The sequence below is a fragment of the Festucalex cinctus genome, chromosome 10 (genome assembly GCF_051991245.1).
Source record: "Festucalex cinctus isolate MCC-2025b chromosome 10, RoL_Fcin_1.0, whole genome shotgun sequence".
NCBI classification, from domain to species: domain Eukaryota; kingdom Metazoa; phylum Chordata; class Actinopteri; order Syngnathiformes; family Syngnathidae; genus Festucalex; species Festucalex cinctus.
The window spans coordinates 24,420,856-24,445,898 of NC_135420.1; the positions used below are offsets into that span (position 1 = coordinate 24,420,856).

The 25,043-nt window shown below is 40.1% G+C and overlaps 2 protein-coding genes across 4 annotated transcripts; one reads left to right on the forward strand and one right to left on the reverse strand.

Moving 5' to 3' along the window:
- The first annotated feature begins 3,640 nt into the window (after positions 1-3,640).
- LOC144027021 (cyclic nucleotide-gated channel cone photoreceptor subunit alpha-like) lies at positions 3,641-14,129 on the forward strand. Of its 3 annotated transcripts, none has more exons than XM_077534280.1 (9): positions 3,641-4,521; positions 9,245-9,369; positions 10,473-10,544; positions 10,654-10,830; positions 10,918-10,977; positions 11,457-11,645; positions 11,762-11,863; positions 11,945-12,051; positions 12,395-14,129. In XM_077534280.1, the coding sequence occupies exons 2-9, from the start codon at positions 9,269-9,271 to the stop codon at positions 13,789-13,791; spliced, it is 2,205 nt and encodes a 734-aa protein (XP_077390406.1). In that variant the 5' UTR covers positions 3,641-4,521; positions 9,245-9,268; the 3' UTR covers positions 13,792-14,129. The 3 variants fall into 3 exon arrangements, with proteins under 3 accessions (XP_077390406.1, XP_077390407.1, XP_077390409.1); XM_077534281.1 differs by having other exon boundaries at positions 10,699-10,830; XM_077534283.1 differs by lacking the exons at positions 10,918-10,977; positions 11,457-11,645.
- Positions 14,130-14,412: 283 nt separating this feature from the next.
- On the reverse strand, positions 14,413-23,496 carry LOC144027040 (interleukin-12 receptor subunit beta-2-like). The gene is made up of 16 exons (XM_077534324.1): positions 23,378-23,496; positions 23,149-23,280; positions 22,594-22,857; positions 22,383-22,506; positions 20,967-21,157; positions 20,750-20,892; positions 20,324-20,468; positions 19,265-19,338; positions 17,697-17,907; positions 17,363-17,536; positions 17,129-17,230; positions 16,856-17,002; positions 16,654-16,785; positions 15,760-15,862; positions 15,584-15,668; positions 14,413-15,512 (listed from the first exon to the last, which is right to left on the reverse strand). Exons 2-16 carry the CDS (start codon positions 23,213-23,215, stop codon positions 15,120-15,122), a joined length of 2,355 nt encoding a protein of 784 aa, XP_077390450.1. The 5' UTR covers positions 23,216-23,280; positions 23,378-23,496; the 3' UTR covers positions 14,413-15,119.
- Positions 23,497-25,043: the final 1,547 nt, after the last annotated feature.

The window sequence follows — 25,043 nt, forward strand, 5'->3', positions numbered from 1 at the left end:
AAATACTGTGCCTTTGAGAGTTATAAGTTTGTACATATGTTTCATAAAATGTAATCTAACTCACTGCAACAATTGTTTAGAGCTTTGAAATGTTGATTTTTGCATCTGTATTCGGCTGTGCAGGTATACCAAATCAAATAGCTGCCAAGTTCTGGAAACGTACTAATCCAAACAAAATATTTTTTAACATGTTCTTCTCAGTGAGGTATTTTTTTTTTTTAGAGGAGCAAAAGTCAGACACCATCATACAGTAGTAATCTAAGTGCCGGTTTCATGTTGCTCTGTTTTGCTATGCAATATCTATAGCAACAAAAAACCCCAAACCACCAAATTGGCCTATAATGAGTGTCTTGACATGAGGACATGCTCTAAAATGGTCTAAAACAAGTAAAGAAAATATGTATTTTCTCAACAAATTTAGGCTGAAGAGGAGTTTGTGCCTGTAAAACGGCTGACGTCCTTCGAAGACAACAGATTAGGAAGAGCAGGGGATCATTGTTGTAAATGATAAATAGAAAATGAAACTACAGTGATGGTTAAATATTTACAGTGAATTGATAAGGTGTCTTTGACAAGTCTTATTAAATGAGTATGTTTGATACCTGCTTACATTTGCCACCATGTAACATAAGAAATCTCTCTGGTTAATGTCTGTGGGTTAAAGCAGGTTAATTTGTCCTAAACTAACTTAAATACGTGCCATAATGACTAATAGATCATATCAGTGAGAAAAGGCACACTAGTAGAGATAAAACTTCACTAATTATTCTCTTTGATAAGTGGATACAAAGGTTGTTTTTCCGCAGCAAACGCAAAGATACCTGCTCAGATTTGTATTTTTATGTCTCAGGTAAGTTGGAGTCATTTGAAAAAGTGATTTATTAATGTATTTATTTATTCATTTACTTATTTCCGTGCTGGACAGTGAGAATTGCATTCAACACAACCGGGCAGTGGCGTGCAGCCACATGTGATTGCTCTCTCATACAAAGGCGAGCCAATTTTATCATAACATGCCATCAAGGCTTCCAAGACCAAATCAACCCCCCCAAAAATTATATTTTCCATTCAACTTCATATACACTGTATATGAAGTTAGGATTGCATATTGGTCATGCTACCCACACATTTTTTATCAATCAGCATGCAGACAATGTACAAACGTGCAAAATGTGCAAACAGCAAAATAATGTGAGCGTGCTGACAGGGAGCACAATGACAGGGTGGACATTTTTGGCTGATGTTGACCCTTCACTTAGCAAGATGATTTAGTTAGTAAGCTTCACAAATAAGATGATGAAATCTATGAAACACAGGCGTAAATAATTTGCAACTAGCCCCTATTTCAGCCTCCTTTGAACAAAGACAAAACATTCTCATCCTGATTGTGGTGTCACTGAAATCATCAGTTTTTATAAATGTCCAACTATAATAAAGAGAATATACATAATAACAATTACATATTGACACAATTAACTTGTTGTGGTAAATAAACCCACTATAGTTGTGAACGAGTACTGGCACCAGCTTTGTATGAAAGTGATAAAAAAATAAAAAAATAAAAAGCTAATGTTGATGAATATTGACAGTTTTTGAGGATGAGGATGATGCCGTTTTGATTGAAAACAAAACAACCATCGGGAACTATTTTCAAAAGCAAATATATTTGTATGTTTCAGTGGTGTGCTCTCTAGTTATGATGATTCTATATGCAACATGTAAGATGAATATGTAACCTACAGATACAGTATTAAAAGATTGTAGTGTAGCAAAGTAGCTCAAGCTTTCAATGTGTCCTGTAGAGGGCAGAGTTGACATAAACTCGCCAGTGTGGCGCTATGTACATGTAGTTTGCCCGTTGTCCAAAAAAAAAAAAAGTAATTTAAAAACAGGAGAAAACAGCAATTAAATGACTGAGTATTTTCAATATTTTTAAAAGTACTAAAATGAGTTTTAAAATTAGAATTTAATTCCATCAGTACTTATGTATTGTATATAATATTTGACAATAATGTACTATTTATTACTAGTACTGCTAGTTCTCCTCCTACTAATCGAATAAAAGTTCTGATTACTTGCACAATAGGAAGATTTAATGATCAAGAAGTGTATGGTGTGTATGGACTTGTATGTAATTTCCCAAATTGAACACAACAAATAGGTAAAATTGAGTTTCTTTGGTGGCGGTATGAATTGGAAACTGGCAAACCGCTATTAAAAATGTAGCACATTTTTTCATTGTCAAGGTTTCTGGGAGAGAAAAAAAAGGGAACAAAGCTCTGAAGGGTTGCCGTAGCAACTATTTGTGTGCATTCTGTGTGATGTGCATTTATGTTACACTATCTTCTTCAGGTAAACGCACACAAACAAGCAGACCCGCCACCAATCTTACGCAGAAGACTACCATTGATGACTCAGAGCCAAATTGTCACAATAACCGCAGAACAGGAAGTGCAACCGCATAGGAAAGCGCCTGGCCCTTCTGTAAAATGTGAGCAATGCAATTTGGCTTCTTAACTAATCTTACTGAGGAGATGTTTACGTAAATACACATAACACGTTTGACAGGAGATTCCGCTGTTTAATTTGTCGTTCTATTTCTAGGAAACAACCCTGTGGTACCCGCTTACGGACACGATAAATTTCCTTTCATAAAATGAAAGGATGGCATTGTATGTGGTTGATAGGCGGTGTCATAACCCGCCACTTCTTAGATATAAATACCATGAAATAAAAGCTGAACTTTTGCCTCATATTCTTCTTTTGATCTGCAACACGCAAATATTAACATAAAATAATTAACCCTGCCGTTCCAATACTTTTGAAGGGGTCTGTTATACACTGATGATGGGGGAGTGATTCCAAACAATGCACCGAGCACCTGTGGAGTTCATACACAGCAGTCATCTCAACTTAAACGTTCCCTCAATCATCATGATTTGTAGTGTTTCGTTTATATCATCATCGCCATTCTCTGGCCTCCCCCCACACTTTAATTTCCATGCTGAAGTAGCCTGATTACACGTCCTTGACTGGCTGGCTGCATCTTGACTTTTGTCAGCAGTGATTGGAATGAGTCACAGTCATTATTAGGACCGCCTTTGATGGCCTTTTGCCAATCAGTAGCATCCACTATGTATGATGTCGCATACACTATCGGTCATTTCATAATGATTGCAGACAATAAGTGCCAGGGCACTTGGGGTGACAGAAAATTGAGTGGCTACTTCTGACTTGAACTAAAACAATAACACAAATTTATGTTGCGTTTGTCCGCCAGATATACACCATCCCATCACTTGTAATAGCCTCCACTATACATGAATTAAATGTGTTTGTCAAACAGCTGGAGGTTGAAACAAAAGGCACTCACTTGGAAATGCAACAGTGGGGGTGCTGTTGCCGCGCGCAGCACATCGAGAACGCAGTCATGAGCACGTGGTGCGATGAATAAAGAGGCTTTGAATGGATCTCCATGCACCTGGAGGCTGGCCTAAAACTAATGAGGTTTGAAGAGGGGCGGAGGGTGCGGCAACAGTTGTAATGAGATTAGCTATGCTGCTTCATCAATAGAATGACCCCTCCAGTGCCTGATGGTCTAGAATAATGATAATGCCAATAGAAAAGTAGGATTGCCAGGTTCACTTTGTTCTTTTTGCCTTCACTTGTGTCTATAGGAAGGGTAGAGCAAGTCAAAAGCAAACTATTGGGATGACATCAGACCACTGACTTGGCGCTAGAAGAATATTCCATTTCTTTGCCTCCAAGAAGTCTTGATTTGGAGTCAACAAGTACTATGGAGATCAAAGCAAAAACTGCCTTCACTTGCTGCTTGTTTGTGTGTCATTCTGCATCCAGTCAACGAAAAGCATAGGTTGAGATCAGGCCACTGAGTTTGCTATTTAGGAAATTTGTTTTCCTTCAAAAAGTCACAACAATAGGAGACCTTGAACCCGCAACATGAGGAAAGAAATCTCTAAATTCACTTTAGAGGGTTATTAAAACCCCTTAAAATTCGGATGGTCTCTAGCGGGCAAACATTCTTAAAAACAATATATAAACTATGCCAATACTCTAAATGGTTCAGGAACAGCTTCAAACTTACTTTGAATGCAACTTTTTTTAAAAGCATTTTCGGCAAAATCGCTCGTATGACAAGGGGTTAAATTGTACTTTTATTTTTTTCTATTCTTTGTTGACATTTCAGTGTATTCAATTCTCATACCCTTGATGGCGGACTCCTCCCCTTCCCCTGATCTGGCATCTGCTGGCTGAGCCTCTCCTCTTCATCCTCATCCTCACAGCACCTCGTGGTTTGGCAGCGACGATGTCCAAGCGGCGTGGACGTCTGTAGCTCGCTCGTAAGACGGAGGACCTGCGAGCCATGGGGAAGTATTTGTTTGTCTAAAATTTGCCGTACGCTGAGAGGAAGACGGCGGTTTGAGGAAGGATGGATGCGCACGGCGGTGGTGTCAGAGGAGTCTCTTCTTATGTGGTGGACTTACACGCTTGACTGACCTGGTAGGTGCCACATGGGAGAAAAAAAAATTAACAAAATATATATATATATTTTTTTTTAATAATTTTTTTTAAGTATTAAAGAAATGCAAGTATAATAAATATTCTCATGCTTTCATATATATTTTTATTTAATTGAACGTATTTTAATTTACAAAATGCATTGTTTACTAGACAATATTAGCAAAGTAGCTCCTAAAATGGGTGCAATAAAAACAAAAATATTTAAAATAATTATTTTAAATTATATTATAAATTATCACATTTAAGTTTTTTTTTATTTGACAAAATAAAATATGTTTACTGAATTGGCTCGCTGTTTAAGCAACAATATTAGCAAACCTACCCATTTCAATATATAGTGGTAAATATGGAAATTAAAATTAAAAGTATTATAGAAAACATAAAACACTCACGTGTGGAATATTTTTTATTGTTATGGATTTTCTTGTCAAACTTTATCCAAGGCACTCTTTAAATACTGTGCACATAAACCACACAAAAATTTGTTTAAAAGTAATAGTTAAATGAGACATATTCAATATTTACGTTTTGTGTAATTTTTATGCAATATAAAACACATTGTTTATTAGATTGGCTCAATAAAAATACAAGCAAAGCTACTCTTGACATAAATAAAAAAACTATTAGGAACAAAAATATATTGATATTTGACTACAGTAAATATTATACCTACGATTCATAAAAATAACAAAAATAAATTGTAAAAACATAATTATGAAAATAAATTACTACAAAAAAATCTCTCTTTTAAGATTATTATTATTATTATTATTATTTACTTTTTACAAACTAAAATGTAATTTTGTTTCCTGGATCACTGGTAGTTTGGTGTGTATTCACAAGCAACGCTTTAAATAACATGCACAAAAATACTAATGCCCATTATTTGTAGTACAGTATTTATAATTCAAATAAATTTTACATTCTAAATTGAATTTTACTCAGTACAATAAATAATGAAAATTGATTCAATCATTATTATATATCATCAAGCAAATGCATATTGTACAGCAAAATCTCTAAAAAAAAACAAAAAACAAACAAACACAGCGAAACATAGCATAATTTTTGCAATAGATTGGATATCATTTCATGGGAAATATTGTGTTGTTGTGGCCCGAGGTGAGGTTGTCCTGATAAATAGAAAGCCTCAAGCCTCTTAGTGGGTCTTTACACTACAGTGCTGCTAATCTCCCACAAACCAAATAAGAGCCTTATTATATTAACAGATCATTCTGTCAACCATAATGCGAAATGTAATTCTGCACCAGTAAGTTTCAGTGCTTTGTTATATTCAATGGTGTGAAGGCACACAGTATGAATACTTTGTAACTGTACTCAAGTAGATTTTTCAGGTTTACTTGAGTAAACATTCCCCTGAAAAAGTGGCAAAAATTGGATCATTTTTGCAGATTTTTTTTCTTCTTCTCTGTTTTAAAGTTAAACAAATACTAAGGGCAAAGTATTGTAAAACAGTCAAATGTTCTGCATATAATTAATATCTTTATTGTTCTAAGCATTGATGGCTAAAAAATAAGTTATTTTATTCATTAAATATTTGTTTAATTAATTGGATGATTAATTGTTTATCGGCACGGGCGTGGTGGCCATTGGGAAATTTAGGCGTTGCCCTGAACGGCCAGTAAATTCCAGGCAAAAATTGTCACTCATCAGGGCCGCTCCCTCCGTCGACAAATAGGTTTTGCCGCATGTTGGCCGCCGTTTGGCTAATAGGTTAGGCCACATATCGGCTTGGGGAATATATTTTAAAAGGATAAAAGTGGAGCCAACGTTAGCTAGTTCTCAAAACAACATCCATTAACAGTTTTTTTTATCTTCTTTTCACTAAGGTACGAAAAGAATTTTTTTGTTGTTGTTATTCCAAGTTTTCAACTTGGGTAATATAAACTCTGCGAATACTGAAACACCAATATGCGGGGCTCATCCTACTGCAAATAAACATTTTTAATTTGGCTTTTTTTTTTGTGACTTTTTATTTAAGTAACGCAGTTGAATCAGTAATCCTACTTTTACTCTTTTTTTTTTTACACAAATATCTGTACTTCTATTTTAGTACACCATGTGAATCATTTAGTCACCCCTGGTTTACATTCATTTTTGATACTTTACATACAGTGGATATAAAAAGTCTACACACCCCTGGTCAAATGTGAGAATTCTGCCATATACTAAAATAAGAACAATTTCAATCATTTCAAAGCATTTTCCAACATAAATGTATAACCCTGTACTACATCCTTTGCAAGGGAATGTAAATATAAACGGCTGGGATAATGTAGTTGCACAAGTGTGCACACCCTCTTATAACTGGGATGTGTGTGTTCATGAGTAACCAATTACATTCAAACTCATGTTAAATGCTGTTCTAGTAGGCTTTTCGATGTCAGCATTGCAAATGAGAATCTGTCTTCAATTGTCTTATCTGGATTAATAAGTGTTAGAAAAACAACACTGACTGACATTTTGAACTGTTCATAATTCCTTCCAATTTGACAGAGGTGTATCGACTTCTTATATGCACTGTACATCACATGAAATAGGTCAACTTTGAACTTTTTAATGGGATTAGATTCACACAACAACTCAATCAATATATCGCCAAAATGTTTGCAGGAAAACTACAAGTATGGAGTCAAAATGTAGTTATCCTATCGTCACATTTCAGCGAGCTTCTGTTGATGTGGCAGATGATGTAATGCTATCCAAGTTTACCTTTAGCTGCATTGGCTAGGGTGAACTTCTGTCAGTGTCGTTTAATGTAGTGGGGCCGGGGTGGTGGTGGGGTGGTGTACTGTGCTTGTTAACTCCCTGGCATTAACGCTAATCTACACGTGCCTACACGTGTTACAACCACAGACATGAGCGAGTCAGTTGAGATCTCTGCAAAGATGACAGTAGAAAAAAAAACTAAAAGAACAAAGCCGACTGCTTAATGGCAGCCAAGGGGGTCATACACTTAATTATATACTTAATATTTTTACATATATTAAAAAAATAGTGATTTTTTTTTTTGGGGTGGGGGAATGGTTAAACAAGCAGCGGTTCATTAGCCTACAGAGTAGGATGAAGTCACAATTACAATGTTGTAGTATGTTAAATGCAAATAATTTGAGAAAAAAAATATTAAAAACATGTTATGTGTTTATAAGTTACGTATTTTTTATTCATTTTATTTTATTTTTTGGAGGGGGGGGGGCTCAAAGTAATTAATGGCAATTCCATGGGGTCACAACAATTTACATGTTATGTGTTTATAAGTTACGTATTTTTTATTTATTCATTTATTTATTTATTTATTTGGGGGGGGGGGGGGATTTTGGGGGCTCAAAGTAATTAATGGCAATTCCATGGGGTCACAACAATTTACACGTTATGTGTTTATAAGTTACGTATTTTTTATTTATTTATTTTGGGGGGGGTTGGGGGCTCAAAGTAATTAATGGCAATTCCATGGGGTCACAACAATTTAAACTTGCATCCCAAGACAACACTGTACTTTCCTATTAGCCATTTTATGATGTTTTCGCTTACCTTTCTCTGCGTCACAGTCTAGCCTGCCTGTCAAACTTCTACTGTACTCTTCCATTAAGATTCTGCAGAGTCCAGTTGCCAGTGGGAGCAGGCCGTTTGTCTGGGTGCCATCTTTCGGGTATTACAGAAAGAACTAAAAATAAATAAATAAATACATATTTAAAATAAAAATAAAAATAAAAAGTAAAAAAAGAAAAGAAAGTCATCCATTTTGGTTTAAATCTGCCATTTCAGGCAAATTTCAGTGCTGGTACTTTGATGAAAGCTGGATGATAATTTCGAATGATGAATCATCAATAGGGGGGGGGGTTGACCATATATTGCTTTTCACCTGACAGCTATGCTTAATGCTATCTGTGGATTCCTATATGACATCCTGCGTTTTACCTTTTATTTAATTATTTCATCTTTCAGCATCAACAAGCAGAAAGTCACAAGTGGTAACAAACGGTCCAGACTGCGCCTTCTCAGAGTTGAAGAAAGCAGCCCTTAACTATGCGTTCCCAAAGAAGTCCGCCTAATGGACTTAACGGTGCTATATATTCACACACCCATGCCGCCAGTAGGGCCAGCGCTCACCCATAAGCGGCGCTTATTTTAAAAGCAGGGCTGACCGTTCACACAGTGAGCACGCTCATCCTGTTTAGTGGTAACGACATAAGGAGGGTGTATTTTTAGTGGCTGTATATATACACTCAGCCACACAGTGGAAAAGTGTCTATGTCGGGTCCGTATAGTTTGGAAACTCGCATGATTAAACCTGCGAGGAGAGATGAACAGACCCTTGAATACAATTCTCCGAAAGTCATCAGAACGTTTAAAACTTTAAGTCCCTGACACCATTTAGACTGGTCAATATGAAATTGAGGGGAACATGTCTGCCATAACAGCCCACATGAAAAAGATTTAAGGACCCAAAATAGGACATTCTATCATAACACAACAAACAAAACGTCTAAAGTAACCATGCATGAAATAGGAAGTCAGTGTTTCTACACCATCTATGTAAGCGAAACTGCAGCATGACCTCAAAATTTGATGAACATTTCGAGGATATTCTATGAAAAAGGTGCGAGGGCCTTTGCAGTATCTTTGCGATGACAGAATTTTGTATTGCATCTCCCCGTTTGATGTTATTGTTTCTTCTCAGGCCATCAGAGCCTGACACGACACAATGGCGAAGGTCAACAGTGAAATATCCAACTTGCCCAGATGCCGCTTGTCCAGTCGCACGTCTGACGAGGAGCTGTCCGTCATCGAAAATGGAGATAGCAGGTTTGTTTGAAGATTGAAAGTTGAGTCGTTAGCTGTGTCCCCATTGAGGGGACAAAATGTGGTCTGCTTTCCTGTTTTTGTGAGGATAAATAGCACAGTGATCCACGCTATTAGCTTTTGTTGCCTTTTGTATTATTTAGTAGGCTATATTTCAAGGAAATTTGTACACTCGTCTTGAAAGTTTGTAACAAGGTAGGCCTACACAAGTAGGTTTAGGGTTTTCCTTAATATAAACAAAAAACAACAAATCCAGATGTCTTTTAAGTGTCTGTCACGCCAATGTTAAACTTGGTGGCACCTTCAATACATTTAGAATGCAAATGTGTAGCCACTTAGCATCATGCCATATATAGAGTTAACATAGGCCTATAGACTATATTGAATGGGTTGTCCAAAGGGTGTACTGTAACAATCCGCAGTGTGGCACCGTACCACAGGGTGGCGCCTCCTTGTTTTTGTTGTGCATATGCAGAATTTTTTCGTTTTGGCAATCAATGTTTTTGACGCCGTGGAGGTGTACGATGTACGATTATTGTGACGTGTGGTGGCACCGAGAAGCCCACTGCGCCCCCCCCCCCCCCCCCCCCCCCCCACACACACACACACACACACACTTTTTAAATAAAGTGAGCCTGTGGACTTCTAGTTCCTTAGTTGCACTCTATTTTTTTGCTGTCTAGCTGCGCTGTCCATGGCCAATCAGCCACCGCGTGTTACAGTACCTCTGAACGGGAACATTATTATCTGTAGGAGTATAATGTTAGCAGTCTGGCTCAAGTTCTCTAGGTGTCTTGTCACTGCAGCGTTAAACTTTGGAGGACCTTAAAAACATGCTAACATGTAGCATCCTGGTGCAAATTGAAGAATGTGACATAACCAGGAAATCAGTAGAAGTAGAAAGTGCCGACACATCTACATGTGATGTCGGTCTAAGTACATACACATCTTGGTTCTCCAGATATCTGTCACCCCACTATTAAACTTGGTGTTACCTTAAAAACATTAGAATGCTATCATGTAGCCACATAGCATTACAAAGTAAGAGTAAGGAACATTTTGATCATGACATTTGATACTTACGTTCTGTGGCCGGTGTCTTCTAGTTGCAATTCCGAGAGGGCGCTGTCTTCAAAGTCCAACAGAACTCTTTTTACTGGTCCAGGCGCAATGGCCAGGTAAAAATCCATTGTGTATTAGCGACTCTCCCTTGTGATCCAATCACCCGGTCTCAGTAACCTAGATGGGTGTCACGTTGTTGTCTTCACTTTCTTTGACCATGTCTAGGCTCTCTTACTTCTTCTACATGCTGCGCAACTGGGCCTTTAACAGGATGAACCCTGAAGTACCAGCGAGGCAGGACTCTTTCCTGGAGCGCTTCCGAGGCCCTGATCTCAAAGAAGTGTCCGTCCACGAGAGTGATGCCCAATCCCCGGACCGCAAAGGCACAATGCACAGGAAGAAGTGAGTAGACGTGGTTGTGGTGGAAATTTGAATGAAGTCTACCACAAAACAAGGGGCTTGACTACCATACGTTGTTTGTTTCCAAAGTCTTGGCAGTAAGTGGCCACTAGCTACTTACAACATGAATAACTGCAACAACACAGATGAGTAAGTGCATAGACTTGGTAGAAAACGATAGCGACTTCCTCTCCATTCCCAATTTAGTTTTCTTTTCCTTTCTTTGTGGCAACCAAAGCTACAGTTTCAAGAAGAATCCTACTACACCGTTTTAGTTTGGATTTGCCATGGATCTGTTGGAAGGCTATGATTTGCACCAATCCTACCAAGATCCTGTAGTTCTAGAGCTGTACCAGACCCCCATTCTTGGTATTGTCCAAAATCCCTCCAGTAGTCCCTCAAAGACCTACCGACCCCTTTTGTCCCAATTAACAGCCAGAGTTTGTGACCCTTAGCAAAAAGGAGGGTAAGAAAGAGGAGATTAAAAGAGAACAATCTGCCAAAATAGTTCCAGATCTCCACTAGACCCTCCCATCTTTTTGTATTCTGTACCCCTTAGGTTGTTCCTCATAGACACAGAGACCCCTATGTGATTAAGAGAATTAAAAGACCAAGCTTTTGTCCCTTAGCAAAAAGGAAGACAAGAAAGAAGAGATTAAAAAAGACCAGAAGGATGAAAAGAAGGATGAGAAAAAAGACGGGAAGAATGATGAGAAGAAGGATGAGAAAAAAGATGAAAAGAAGGATGAGAAAAAAGATGAGAAGAAGGATGACAAAAAAGATGATAAAAAAGATGACAAAAAGAAAGAGGAGCCCCCGTAAGTACCCTCCCATAGACTTCATGTCAGGGTGATTTAATTGTGAACCAACTGTGCTATTCCTCCACTCTCTGACAAGACCCCAATGATTTATTATTATTATTTTTTTAATCCAGAAAGGAGATCTGGATCATGGACCCGGCTACAGACATGTACTACAGGTGGTTGACAGTCATTGCTGGCCCAGTGTTCTACAACCTCATAATGATTGTCACCAGGTATTCTTTTACTTTCTTGGTTTAACTAACATTTGATGTGAAACTTAAAAAGTCTTTAACTGCTTTCATCTCTTCTTTCAGGGCCTGCTTCAATGACCTCCAGGACAGCTTCACAAAACTTTGGGTCTTCTTGGACTACACGTCAGACTTCATCTACTACACAGACACGTTTGTCAGGTCAAGAACAGGTGAGTTCTTGGCCAGGTGACCAACCTTTAGCGTTCAGACTGAACGCAAGTTGGCTGATTTTGGCGATGCGTTTCCACATATAGTCAATGCAGTTCACAGGGTCAGGTGGGAATGCGTGTGGAATCACGACTGTTCCGATGCACCAATTGATGCCTTGATTTACGAGGATCCCAGTTTAGTTTTCTGAGTTAGAAGCTGTCCCTTGGTTGAGTTTTCTTTCTCTTTGTGATTCCAAACTGATGCCAGTTTACAAAACCAGAAAGATCTTCAAATCAAACTAACACGACGTACTGATAACTGGTGAAATTGCAGGAAGACTGTAATCTTACGTTCGTTCCTCAGGCTACCTGGAACAAGGCCTGCTGGTGAAGGATGCCACGAAGCTGAGAGCCAAATATAGGACCACGTCGCAGTTCAAGTACGACATGATTTCCATGATCCCCACAGATCTGCTTTTCCTGAAATATGGATTCAACAACCCCGAGTTCCGCTTCAACCGCCTATGCAAGATCTCAAGGCTGTTCGAGTTCTTCGAGAGGACCGAGACCAGGACCAGCTTCCCCAACATGTTTCGAATTAGCAATCTCGTGCTCTACATCCTGGTCATCATCCACTGGAACGCCTGCATGTTTTTTGCCATCTCCAAGACTATTGGATTCGGCTCGGACACTTGGGTGTACCCCAACATCAGCCACCCAGAGTATGGCCGCCTGGCCAGGAAGTACATCTACTCACTCTACTGGTCCACACTGACCCTCACCACCATCGGCGAGACGCCTCCGCCGGTGAAAGATGTGGAGTTCCTCTTTGTCATCGCTGATTTCCTCACTGGTGTGCTGATCTTCGCTAGTATCGTCGGAAACGTCGGCGCCATGATCTCTAACATGAACGCCTCCCGTGCCGAGTTCCAGGCAAAGATCGATTCCATCAAGCAGTACATGCAGTTCCGTAAGGTCACCAAAGACCTGGAGGCCCGGGTGATCAAGTGGTTCGACTACCTGTGGACAGAGAAGAAGACTTGCGATGAGAAGGAGGTTCTAAAGAACCTGCCGGACAAGCTTAAGGCTGAAATCGCCATCAATGTCCATCTTGACACACTGAAGAAAGTGCGCATCTTCCAGGACTGCGAGGCGGGACTTCTTATTGAGTTGGTGCTCAAGCTGGAGCCTCAAGTCTTCAGTCCTGGGGACTACATCTGCAAGAAGGGCGATATCGGCCGGGAGATGTACATCATCAAGGAGGGCAAACTGGCGGTGGTGGCAGACGACGGCGTCACGCAGTTCGTGGTCCTCAGCGACGGCGCTTACTTCGGGGAAATCAGCATCCTGGGCATCAAGGGCAGCAAGGCCGGGAACCGGAGAACAGCCAACATCCGAAGTGTGGGCTACTCTGACCTCTTCGCCCTCTCCAAGGACGACTTGATGGAGGCGCTCACCGAGTACCCAGAAGCCAAGAAGGCCCTGGAGGAGAAGGGCAAGGCCATCTTGATGAAGGACAACTTGATTGACGAGGCTGTGGCTAATGCCGGAGCCGACCCCAAGGACCTGGAGGAGAAGTTGACCAGGCTGCAGGACAACCTGGACGTCATGCAGACCAAGTTCGCTAAGCTCATGGCCGAGTTCACTTCAAGCCAAACGCGCATAAAGCAACGCGTCAGCCAAATGGAGGCCCAGGTGAAGGCTGTTAAACCTGAGGACCTTTCAGAAGTGGTGGCTGACAAGGACAAGAAGGTTCAGTGAAGAAGGACTTTTACAAGGGGTGAAGGACTTTCCCATATAAAGTTCCACTTTGTTTTTATCTATTTATACATCTGTCCAATTGTGGGCATTGAATCCTTGTGAATGTTCCAAATACTACAAAGTAATTAACGCCTTCGCAAAAAGGTTTGTAATTGTCTGCAGAACTTGTTAGATTCTCCATAGTCCAGGCCATGATGGGGCTTCACTGTATGCCCATTTGAAGCCCCCCTTCTGCTTCTTCCTTTGTCCCACAGTGGGAATGTCCCGCGGCATATTGCTGCCTCTCACAGATCAATTTTGGTACTACCTACATCAGGTTATGTGTTTCTTTATGTTTGATAATCCACATTTTGGGGTCGTGGGGGTTGGGGCGGTGCGGGGGGGGATTGGTCAAAGACAAAGGTCTGTTCATAGCTGCAGACAAGAGATGGTTGGAAGTCAAAACGACAACAGCAATGCCCCTGCAGTAAGTTATGTTTGATACTGTATATATGAATTTATCAAATATTTATGCACATTACATTAAGATGTCTCACTGTATTTGTCTACATGGTCATTTTGTAGATAAAATAAAACATTACAGTATTCTTGTACTAATCTTTCTCTTTTTTTTTCTTTTTTTTTGCCAGATTCCTGTAGCAACATATGAACACGAAATTTAGTAGGATTGTTTATTATGAGAAAACCCACAAAAGACAATGAAGGACAGTCCTGGTTTTGAGATTTGTGTCCCCAGTCCCAGCAAATTTCACCAGCTCCATTGTTAGACCAGCTAGCAAGAAGGTTGTTTGGGCCATGTGAATGTCAATCACACAGTTGTTATAGCGATTAATATGAACCAGTTAAAAGGGAATTCAGAACTACAACTACTCTAAGAAGCTCCAAGAATTATGGTAAATGTAGTCTCTTACTAGCCTACGCTACGGTTGCCAGTCAGACCGCAACACAAGCTGAGCTTTTCTGACGAAATATTTCCAATATTACACTGTGATACCGGAGCAAGGTAAACAGCACAGCCAGCTTCCAATAGTTGCTGGGATTGAGCGAAAAAGGTTGAACAATGGGGAGTGTCTTGGCTTATTTACAACCAATATAGCATTTAGCATTAGCTAAATTAATAGCACAATTAGATTGATTAACGATTACATTTATTATAAATAGTTCCTAGGGAGAATTTATTGTATATTTGTTTTTCAATAAAATAGTGTTCCGGTTTTTAATTTTGAAAATCTGGTCACGCTAAATTAGTGATTAGTGGACTTAAACGATGTGACTCATCGGCGAGTGAAGACGAAGTGATTGGTTCAACCCCCTAGTAGTGTGTGTGATCAGCAGTTCTCAAAGAGGTTGCTGCAGTCGATCCGGACCGCATCCAGGGTCAAAGTCCCAATGATCTGCGGTTCCATTGGCTCCTCTTCATCGACATCTTCCTCCTCCTCGGCCAAGTGGGCCTCCTGGCGTGGGGCTGAGAGGTAGTTTGCAGTTGCGTTATTGGAGGCGAGCGAGGCCTGGGTCTGCTCTGAGCTGTCCGACTCGTGGGAGTCACTTTTGAGGTATGTGGCTAGGGGCCTCCGAGGTGTGGAAGGGTCGGTCGGTGGGGAGACCGCCGCCCCTGTGTTGTGATTAGACAGCTCTTCTGCATCTGTGATTAGGTTGATGATTAGCTCCTCCTCCACGGTTGGAACGGCATCACTATGCTGGGCTTGCAACTTCATTTGACCCTGTATCTTGACCAAAAAATAAATAAATATGTGGGGATTTTTTTCAGAGTGGTACCAACAATTTTGTTCACCTTCTCCTGGGTGCATTCCTTTGCCCATTTGCTGTTTGCGGGATCTGGCACCACTTGCATGAAGTACTGGAAAAGCAGCCGCACCCTACAAAGAGGACGTGTTCTGGTTAAACAAGGCAAGCTAATCGTGCTTTTTTTTTTTTTTTTTTTCTCTCTGCTGTTGCTATGGTATGAACCTCCTCTTCACGGGCGCAATTTGACACAGGCACAGCAACAGCACCACCGCCACGGATAACAGCAAACATAAGACCAGGAGGCGCATCGGGATTTCCTCTGCAGCTGCGAACAACAAGTACACAATTATTTTTAGTCATCAGAGCTTTTAGTCAGCACCATAATCAACTGTACACATGAAACAAATTGGCTTTATCATTTTAACTGTTTGACCGCCAAAAACGTTTAATGACGTGTGCTAGAATCCTAATGAAAACCGCCATAAACGTTAATTGACGTCATGTATGTTTTTGTTTTTTTTTGTTTTTTTTTAATCAATGGGCAGTGCAACGTCTTGTGGAGCTGCCTGGTCAACGGAGTTGTGAAATCAAAAACACCTACTGTCTATGGCCAGCAGATGGCAGCATTATCTGTTGTCAATGGGCTCAAGGCGTATGAAATTACAATGAATGAAACATGACGAATCTGATGAAATAGAACGTTTTCAAGGATGACGTGAATGATCAAAGTCCGCATCACATTAAATCTAATTCACAAAGAGTCGCCAAACAAAAAAATCTTAGTGTCAAAGTCACTGTTGTGCAGAAAATGTATCTTTTCACAGAAAGCTTGTTTTTTCCTATTTCTATTTTTGCTTATGTCACTCAAATTACCTATTTTCAAATGGTGATTACTAAAGAACGGAATAGGGTAGAATGTACTTTTTTTTTCTAATGAAAGAATGGAATCGAATCTATCGTGCACAATATTCTGTTTGCCTTGAAAGATGAGTGAAAATGCTCGAAATCGGCTGGCACAGGGTTGTTTTTTGGGTAACGTTTTGTTTAATGTCTAATACATTTGAAACATTAAAAATGTCTTCATGATACAGTCACAGGTGGACATGACGTGCTCACCATGGATGATAATCTTAAAATTTCCAGAAGCTGGACTTTCTCCCCGAGAATTCCAAGCAGTCATCCACAAGCTATGGGCGCCCGGCGGCAGGTCCTCCACCACAAACGTCCGTTCGGTCGCTTGGAGCGAGTCTGTAAATCACAAACGTAAAAATGGGCAGTTCGAATAAATTAACTTGATCAAAGATATTTGTTTTTTTACATTGCTGCAACCGTCCATTGCCGTCCTCCACGTAGACGGTGTACTGAGTGATGCAGCCGCCACGCTGAGCCCTGGGAAGCTCCGCCCACGTTAAAGTCACTCCGCTGGCATCCATGTCCTGTTGCACTGACGGACCAATTTCGGGGACTGCAAAAGAGGCAATAGAAATTACTGCTTGGAGTGAGATTTTGTGAATTAATTGAACCCGGATCTTGTGATTGAAAATCAGATTATATTCAGGAGTATTTATTCTGAATGGTCATATACTGTTACCTGATTGGCTGGTATTGAGGAGTCTAAAGGTTCTGGTGGTCATCGAGCCATCACTGTAGAGAACGTAAAGGGCTCCTTCGTAGCACTCAGACGCATTCAAACCTGTGCACGGGAAAAACACATGGAAAGGCGACCAGTTCAGAGCGCATGGTGAGAATGATCACAAGGATGATCTTGATCACATAAGCGAGCATTTGCAAACACACGAAGAGAATGGCGTGAGAAATTTACGACCTGTGATGACGGCGTGACGATCTTCTGCGCCCAGTCTGAGCCAGTGCAGCTCCTGCAGTTTGAGTCCCTCGGGGTACCACTCCACCACATGGGACGCCGCCCTTTCTGATTGGTTCCACCAGAGGGCGACGTCGTGCTTATGTGTCTTCACCTTGACGTCCAACTGGGCTGATGCTAAAAGAAGAAGAAGAAGAAAAAAAAAGTCTGCGTCTGGGGATTCTCTGTTGGAAAATGTGGATTTCTTTACAAATGAAATGTTTGTAAAAATTATTGTCACATTGAATTTTATTTTTTTTTTTAATACTTTCCTGATGCTCCGCACGTGATTATTTACCTACGGCACGATAGCCGGCGATTTTGGCCGGCGGGGACCTCCCTTTGGAGTTGAGGGCACTCACAGTCACGCGGCACTCGGCGCAAAAAGCAACGGAAGCGCCAGTGGCGTTGGCACTGAAGTTGGACGAAAACACCAGTGCAGACTGGGAGTTGTGCACCGCCACCAAGTACGCCACAATCCTACCCCTGGCGTGGGCGACGGTCATCGGCTGGAAAGTCGAGAGAGATACGTTGCAATGTAAAGAGCAGCTTGACAGACAATTCTGGAAACAACTGAAGAAAGTGCAAAATGAGCGCTAATGCTGAACTCAAATACGATAAAATGAATATACTTTTTGTAGGTAACGTCAGATGTAAGACTTTGATGAAAAAAAAAAAAAAAAGTTAAAGTATAGGACAGAAGTACTGTATATTTTTAATGTCTTCATTATTTTGGTAATTTGGTGTGAAATTTCACAAAAAGTAAAATTATTTTGGAATGTTGATCGTTAAGTGGAATTTATTGAATTTCTCCACTATTTTTTTTGCAGAAAATTTTGTAATTAGTTGTAATTAGTTGCAATAAAGTAATTGCCCATTTTTTTCAGTTTCCTCATTATTTTGGGGATCACTTTTCTAATTAATTGAATTCTTATGAAAGGAGTTACATTTGTAACTTTTATTTATTTTTTTTACAAATTTGTGAATTTGTTGTGGAGTTTTTTTGTATTTATTTATTTATTTATTTTAACATTGACCATATTGAATTAGTTGAGGATAATTTGTTAAATGTCTTTATTGACTGAAAAATAATTTTGAATTAATTTGTTCAGAAATAAAAGTTGTATTTGTCAAAAAAATCTTTATTCATTTGTGAATTTAGTGGAATTCTTCAAAATGTATACATAGAATTTCCAACATTTTGAAGTGGGTTTAAATCTGTCGAGATATTACTAATTGATGGGAATTTTATAAACCGTATTTATTTGAATTTGTTTGTGCGGAAAATGTGGAATTGTCGGAAAAGAAATTTAGGATTTTAATCAGTTGAGAAATTATGAAGTTCAGATCAGTTTGAAAAAAAAAAAGGTACATTTGTCAAATTTTGAAGTTAGAAGGCTTTGAATCGGTTGAGGATGAATGAATATGAGGAAAATTTTGTTTCTATTACTTCTGTCATGTACAACAGGTCAAAATCCAAATAAAAACAAAAAATACTGGCATTAAAAAAACACTCAACTTCTCTTGATTCTTGTAATTTTTTTCTCAATATGGCATTTGACAAGTCATCATGTCTTTACTTGATTATTTCTGTTTAGCTCCGCTTTTCTAGTAAAGCGAAACTGTCAGCTCTCCTTCAATTTATTTTAATATGACTATACCTCCGTGCATATCTAAGTGTTTACGTGCGTGTGTGCGCGTGTGCGTGTGTGTGTGTGTGGTTGCAAGTGAGGATGTGTGACGCGTAACGCCTAAGCTGTGGTCAAAAATGGACCTTTTAGCGTCAAAGTGGAACAGAAAGCAGCGCTCAGAAGACAATATGGAGACAAACATACTCATATGACACACTCATGCTTTAATGTTTACCTTCCAGTAGAGTCTTATGGACTTGGAGTCGAAGGGGAGTTGAGCGTACCACACATCCAGCTCTTTGGCGGGTGCTGCCGACACAAATCACAACGTTTGCTTTGAGAGAGGCCTTTTTTTTTTTGTCTTAAAGGGGAAGTCAACCATTAAACATTTATGGACAATGATATGTTATATGTGACCTCACTAGTCTAAACAAGACATTCTGATGAATATTACATTTGTGGAATATGACTTATGCAGCAAAATCCAGCTCCATCTAAGGAGGCGGCCATTATGCCACTTGCTGTCGACTGAAGATGACATCACAGTTGCTCAGGGCTCAGGCAAGAACCAATCAGAGCTCACCTGTTTTCTGAAGCTGAGATGTGATTGTTTGTTAAGACTTTCTGCCTTCTGATATTGATAAAAACTGCTGGATTTTGCTGCTTAACTGATATTCCACTAACACAATATTAACCAAAATACCGTATTTAGACTAGTGGGGCTTCAAGGCATCAGGCATCGGGTCTTAAATGAGACTTTATTTGATGGATCTAGCCAATGTAGATTCTTCTACTAATTTTCATGTTGCCATGAAAAGATGGCTTTTTGGCATTTTGTGATTATGAGAGAGCCCATTACTGGGTAAAAAGTGTAGCACCTTGTAAATAGTGTGAAACAAACATAAGGCGTCACCTTGTTGTGCTTCGAGGAAACGGCCTACACAAATACTGTGAACACCATCACTTTCACACACGTACTTCCCCATAGCACATCAGAAGTCAGGACAGTACTTTAGTCACAACATTGTAGTTCTAAAACTTCAATGGAGCCTTTATATCGGGGCGGCGTGGCTCAGTGGTATGGCGGTTGCCTCCCAACTCAAAGATTGTGGGTTCGATCCCATGCCATTGTGACCACGTCGAAGTATCATTGAGCAAAATACTGTGTCATCAGTAGGTGAATGGGTAGTCAAAATGTAAAGCGCTTTGAGGGCCTAAATGAAGTGCCAGTTACCATTTATAAAAAGTCCCAAAATAATGTCAAATGTAATGTACAATCATTTCAAATACGTGCCTTCCTCTTGAGTCCAACTGGAGGTGACGTTACTCCACTTGCTCCACAGACCCGTGCTGAATTTGGCCCGGCCTCTGAAATGGTACAACCGGTAGGGCTCCAGACAACAGATGGATAGTAAATGATCCGAGGACACGGGCCCATCCTGGTGGAAGAACAGTTAGCATATTAGCATTTGATCATTTCTCATTGGAAAGAATACCGGAAAACAGGGGCGAGATGTATTGACAAAATTCTTATCCTTTTAGTTGGTAGGTTGAAGGTATTTACATCCAAACAGGTGACCATGAGATGTTCCGGAATTAACAGTCAATCTTGTTAGCATTATAGCTCTTAGCATGCCAGCATCGGAAAAATCTTCCATTTTGTCGGACGTCTGTTCTCAGGATCCGCAAATGTTGTTATGGGAAAGTATAGTATTCTTACTGAATTCAGGGAGGTGGTCCACAGTCCTGTTTCCGTAGCGTACTGGACCTCCACGCGTTGCGTTCTCTCAGGTGGCCAAACCCTGATGGCGCACCCCCTGGAGGAGCACTGGGGCACCCCGAGGACCGGAGCGGAGGGGATCACTGTTCACATTAACGTAACGTCAACTTGAAAGTGCACCACAACAGTCACACTAAGTCAAGAACACAAAATGTACCGATGTCACGGAGGGTGTAGTTGGCGGGAAGCGACGCGGCTGGCCCAAGTGGATTGGAGGTGTGCACCCGCACCGAGATGAAGCGGACGCCGTTGGGCACGGAAAATCTGGCCAATGGAGGATCAGCTCCCCCGATGACGATTTTGATCGGAGGCCACGACTCTGTGAGATTTTCTGAAATACTGGTCACCCTGCAACACACGCACACACATATACTCATTTGTGCTGCTGTTTTGGTTAGCAACGGAGTTCAAAAGGGCACATTGAGTGTAATTGTCGGAATAATTGTAAATAATAAGATATCATACATTTGCTGCAATGAAGAACTGCTTCTGCTTGCAATGAAGAATGCGTTGCACTCACATTCACATAGCCTATATATATATGTTATCTTATCTAACGGAGCAGAATGGTTCGAGCCAGTCTGCTGAGGTCGCCTGTTTTCTGTTAAGAAATGATTGCACACTTGACCTACTCAGCAATCTTCCACTCACATAGACAAACAAGTACACTGTGTTCTAACTATGCCTTGCATTTGCATTTTTAAGGTTGGAACACCCATGTAACTAGGGGCGTGGAAAGGGCGGGGAAAAACAAATAAAATAGAGAGGGTGAGGATAGGAATCTTCCGAGAGTGCAGGAGTGAATCGTATCAGTCAGTTCCTCTCCTCTCTCCTCGCGAGCCCTGAACTGAGTGTCTTCTCTCTTTTTTGTGTCGTGCTTAATAGATGTCAAACAGGTAACCCTGACAGTAATATAGTCACTACTTGTGTGTGTTTGTCATTTTGTATGTCAGGATTGCAATGCAATGATTGTGTGTGAATGTGTGGTCCCCATAAGACACATTCAAAAAGTTGGTCTCCACACAACATAAAAATGTGACCTGTATGTGTGTATTCAGAACGTTAAAAACTTAAACGTGTGCGCGATTGAGTGCATGTGTGGGAGCGAGAGTTTAGTTTTAAGTGCGTGCAGTGAGTATATTTTACCAGTTAAAAAAAAAAAAAAAACTACTTAAGGTTTGAGGAGCGGACCCACAACCTTCTGGTGGGGAGACACCCACTCTACCATCTGAGAAATTTCACTCCTTCTGTATATTAGTATATTGATTATGTCAGTCGGAATCCATGTAACCGCAAGAGAAGTTTTTGGTCTCATTTTGGACATACCAGCAATGCACTATAGTGGCAAAGAGCAAGAGTGGCATGACTCAGGTGGTAGAGTGACTGTCTCCCAAGGTGAAGGTCATGAGCTCGTTCCTCAATGCTTGGGTAACTCAAAACTCTCCTTGTAAAATTGGCTTAGAATTTCTGAGTTGTTTTTGTACCCATTTTCATTTCCTGTGGGAACAACCTCATAAATGGGAACCAAATTTCTTAAAGGTCATTACACACACAGACACACACATGCACTCACCGGATCTCTGACGTGTCTCTCAGGTGTGTTTTGCGGCCTCTATCCCAGGAACAAAAGACCTCACCAGCCTCGTTGCTCAGCACCGTGTGGTTGCACCGAATGTTCCGTGGAGTCTCTGGTGGATCTGCAGACATAAAAACATCAACCGGACTTATACAAAAAATCTGTTTTTTGAGATGACAACCAGTCTCCGAGTGGTCCACACACTCACAACCAGTCACGATGTCAATTCCACACTCGTCCATCTCCAGGCATTTTTGGCACACGCAGCCGTAGGTCTGGTCCTTGGTGATGTTATCCACACGGATGTATGTGGTGCTGGAGTTGAACTCCGTATGGCGCTGGTGGGCGTGCCCGCCGTACATGGAGCGGCCGCACTGCCTCTCGCAGTAAAAGGAGCAGTACACCTCAAAGCTGGAGCCACGCCGCACCACCGGCCCCGCGCTGGACCAGATCTCGCAAGCCTCGGTCTCACCTGAGAAGCGAGAAAAACACGTTTGTAGTGTGCTGACCTCCGCCAAGGCCAAAGCCAATCGGGAAGAGCCATACTTGTTCGTTAGCAAGCTAATTCCTGGTTCATGAGCAAGGGTTAGGCTTCTAAAATCCATTGATCCATGTCCTTCATGTACATATTTTTAGATTTATTATTTTTTGGTCAATTTTCCTTGTGCGCTTAACATAACTGACCCATAAAGACGATTCTGACTCTGATGGAAGTTTTTTTTTTTTTTTTTTTTTAATTAACTGTGCAAACTTTGCGGCTTACCTGCACCGAGTTGCACCAGCAGCATCAGCAACCCGGCACAAACCAGGGACCACGGAATTGCCGCCATGTGTCATCAGCAACGGACTTTTTGTGTACGTGTGTCACATGTTCACATCACAGACCACCGTCACGCTTCAAAAGAGACACAAAAAACATTGAAATGTCTGTTTTACAGACTGTGACAAAGTAAAAAAATAAAATAATAATGACACAAAAAAAATGTACTTACTTACGAAGCCAGAATCATAGATCTTCCATCATGTGCATTGTCTTTATCTTCATGGTTGTTTCTTAACATCCTCCGCATGGTCGGCGCATCGAGACGGTGAACGTGACAAGTGGCATCCTTTTTGTTTTTTTCTTTGTTCGCATGTGAGTCAAAGTTGTACTTGATTGGAGGAAGTTTAAGTGTGGTGACGTGCAGCACAATGGAACCACTCCACTACACACGCGCACACACACTGTCCTTCAAGCATTTGTGTGTGACAGAATCTGTGTTCTTGGCTTTCCAGTTTAACCATGTTTTGTTGGGTTATATTGTATTTTGTTCAGTTTTGCTACGTTGTATTTTGATACGCTTTGGTGTGCTGTATTGTACATAAGCGATGTTTTGTGGTAGTATTGTTATATTACACTGTGGTACGTTTACCAATGACACTACGTTAGCTACATTCAGTTACGCTACATTCCATTGAGCTACTTTACACTGCACTACATTATGTTGCGCTTCATTCAATTACACTCATAATGCTAAGCGTAATAGTATTATGCTTGATGTTATGTGTATGTGTATGTAATGATTACATGATGCTACATTTAGTTGCGCTATATGACGTTGGCAACACATTGTGTTACATTTCGTTATGCTCAGTAGGCTACTTGATGGCATGTTATGCTAGGTGACATTAAGCTATGCTATGTTATGCTATGCTATGTTGTGTTATAATACATTGCATTAGATAAGTGATAACGTTGTTATGGTACGGTAGGCTATTGATGTTACATTACATTGTGGTACATGGCAATATGCTACATTACATCGTGCTACATTAAGTTTACGCTATATTAACTTATGCTACATTACATTATGCTACAATCAATTACGCTATATATTACTTTACATTCTTTCTCTACCTTATGCTACATTACACTACATAATATGATGTATTGTTATAGTATGTAATTAGTTGATGTTTTGTGATGGCATACTATGTTATGTTACACTACATTGCATTACGCTAGGTTTTGTTATTGTTATGTTATGTGATGTTATTTTACACCAGATTACATTGTTTTACATTGTACTGAGCCCATTATAGCAATAAAAAGTTAATATTTTGTCTATAATTAATTTGATACTTTCATTATTTTTCACGTACAATTAGTACCTTTAAAAACACATTTTGCAACTTTCTGTCGACTGAAAATGACATCACAAGGGCTCAGGTAACCAATCACAGCTCACCTGTTTTCTAAGTTTAACCATGTGACATTCACAAGCTGAGCTGTGATTGGTTACGTGAGCCCTTGTGACGTCATTTTCAGTCGACAGAAAGTTGCAAAATGTGTTTTTAAAGGTACTAATTGTACATGAAAAATAATGAAAATATCAAATTTATTACAGGCAAAATATTAATGTTTGACTGCCAAAAATGGCTAAATAAGTAAAGTATCCCTTTAACATTAGGCCTACATTAAGCTACATTACTCTATGTTACGCTAAGTTATTTTTTATCTGTTTTATCTCAGCTATTGCGCATCATTTCTCATTTTAAATTCCTTATATTTAAACACAAACCAATGAGCATATCTACATTATATTTCATTTTCAACTAACAGACAGTTAACACAATGTCCCAAACATGATCCTTTCTCATTTTTATCAAGCAATTCCA

Coding starts and splice junctions, on each gene's coding strand:
- LOC144027040 (XM_077534324.1), bottom strand. CDS start 23,215: ATGGCGGCAATTCCGTGGTCCCTGGTTTGTGCCGGGTTGCTGATGCTG. Junction 22,858..23,148: donor GCTGGTGCAACTCGGTGCAG/GTAAGCCGCAAA, acceptor CTCGCTTCTCAG/GTGAGACCGAGGCTTGCGAG. Junction 17,231..17,362: donor TCGTCACGCCGTCATCACAG/GTCGTAAATTTC, acceptor TCCCGTGCACAG/GTTTGAATGCGTCTGAGTGC.
- LOC144027021 (XM_077534280.1), top strand. CDS start 9,269: ATGGCGAAGGTCAACAGTGAAATATCCAACTTGCCCAGATGCCGCTTG. Junction 11,646..11,761: donor AAAAAGAAAGAGGAGCCCCC/GTAAGTACCCTC, acceptor TTTTTAATCCAG/AAAGGAGATCTGGATCATGG. Junction 11,864..11,944: donor CTCATAATGATTGTCACCAG/GTATTCTTTTAC, acceptor CTCTTCTTTCAG/GGCCTGCTTCAATGACCTCC.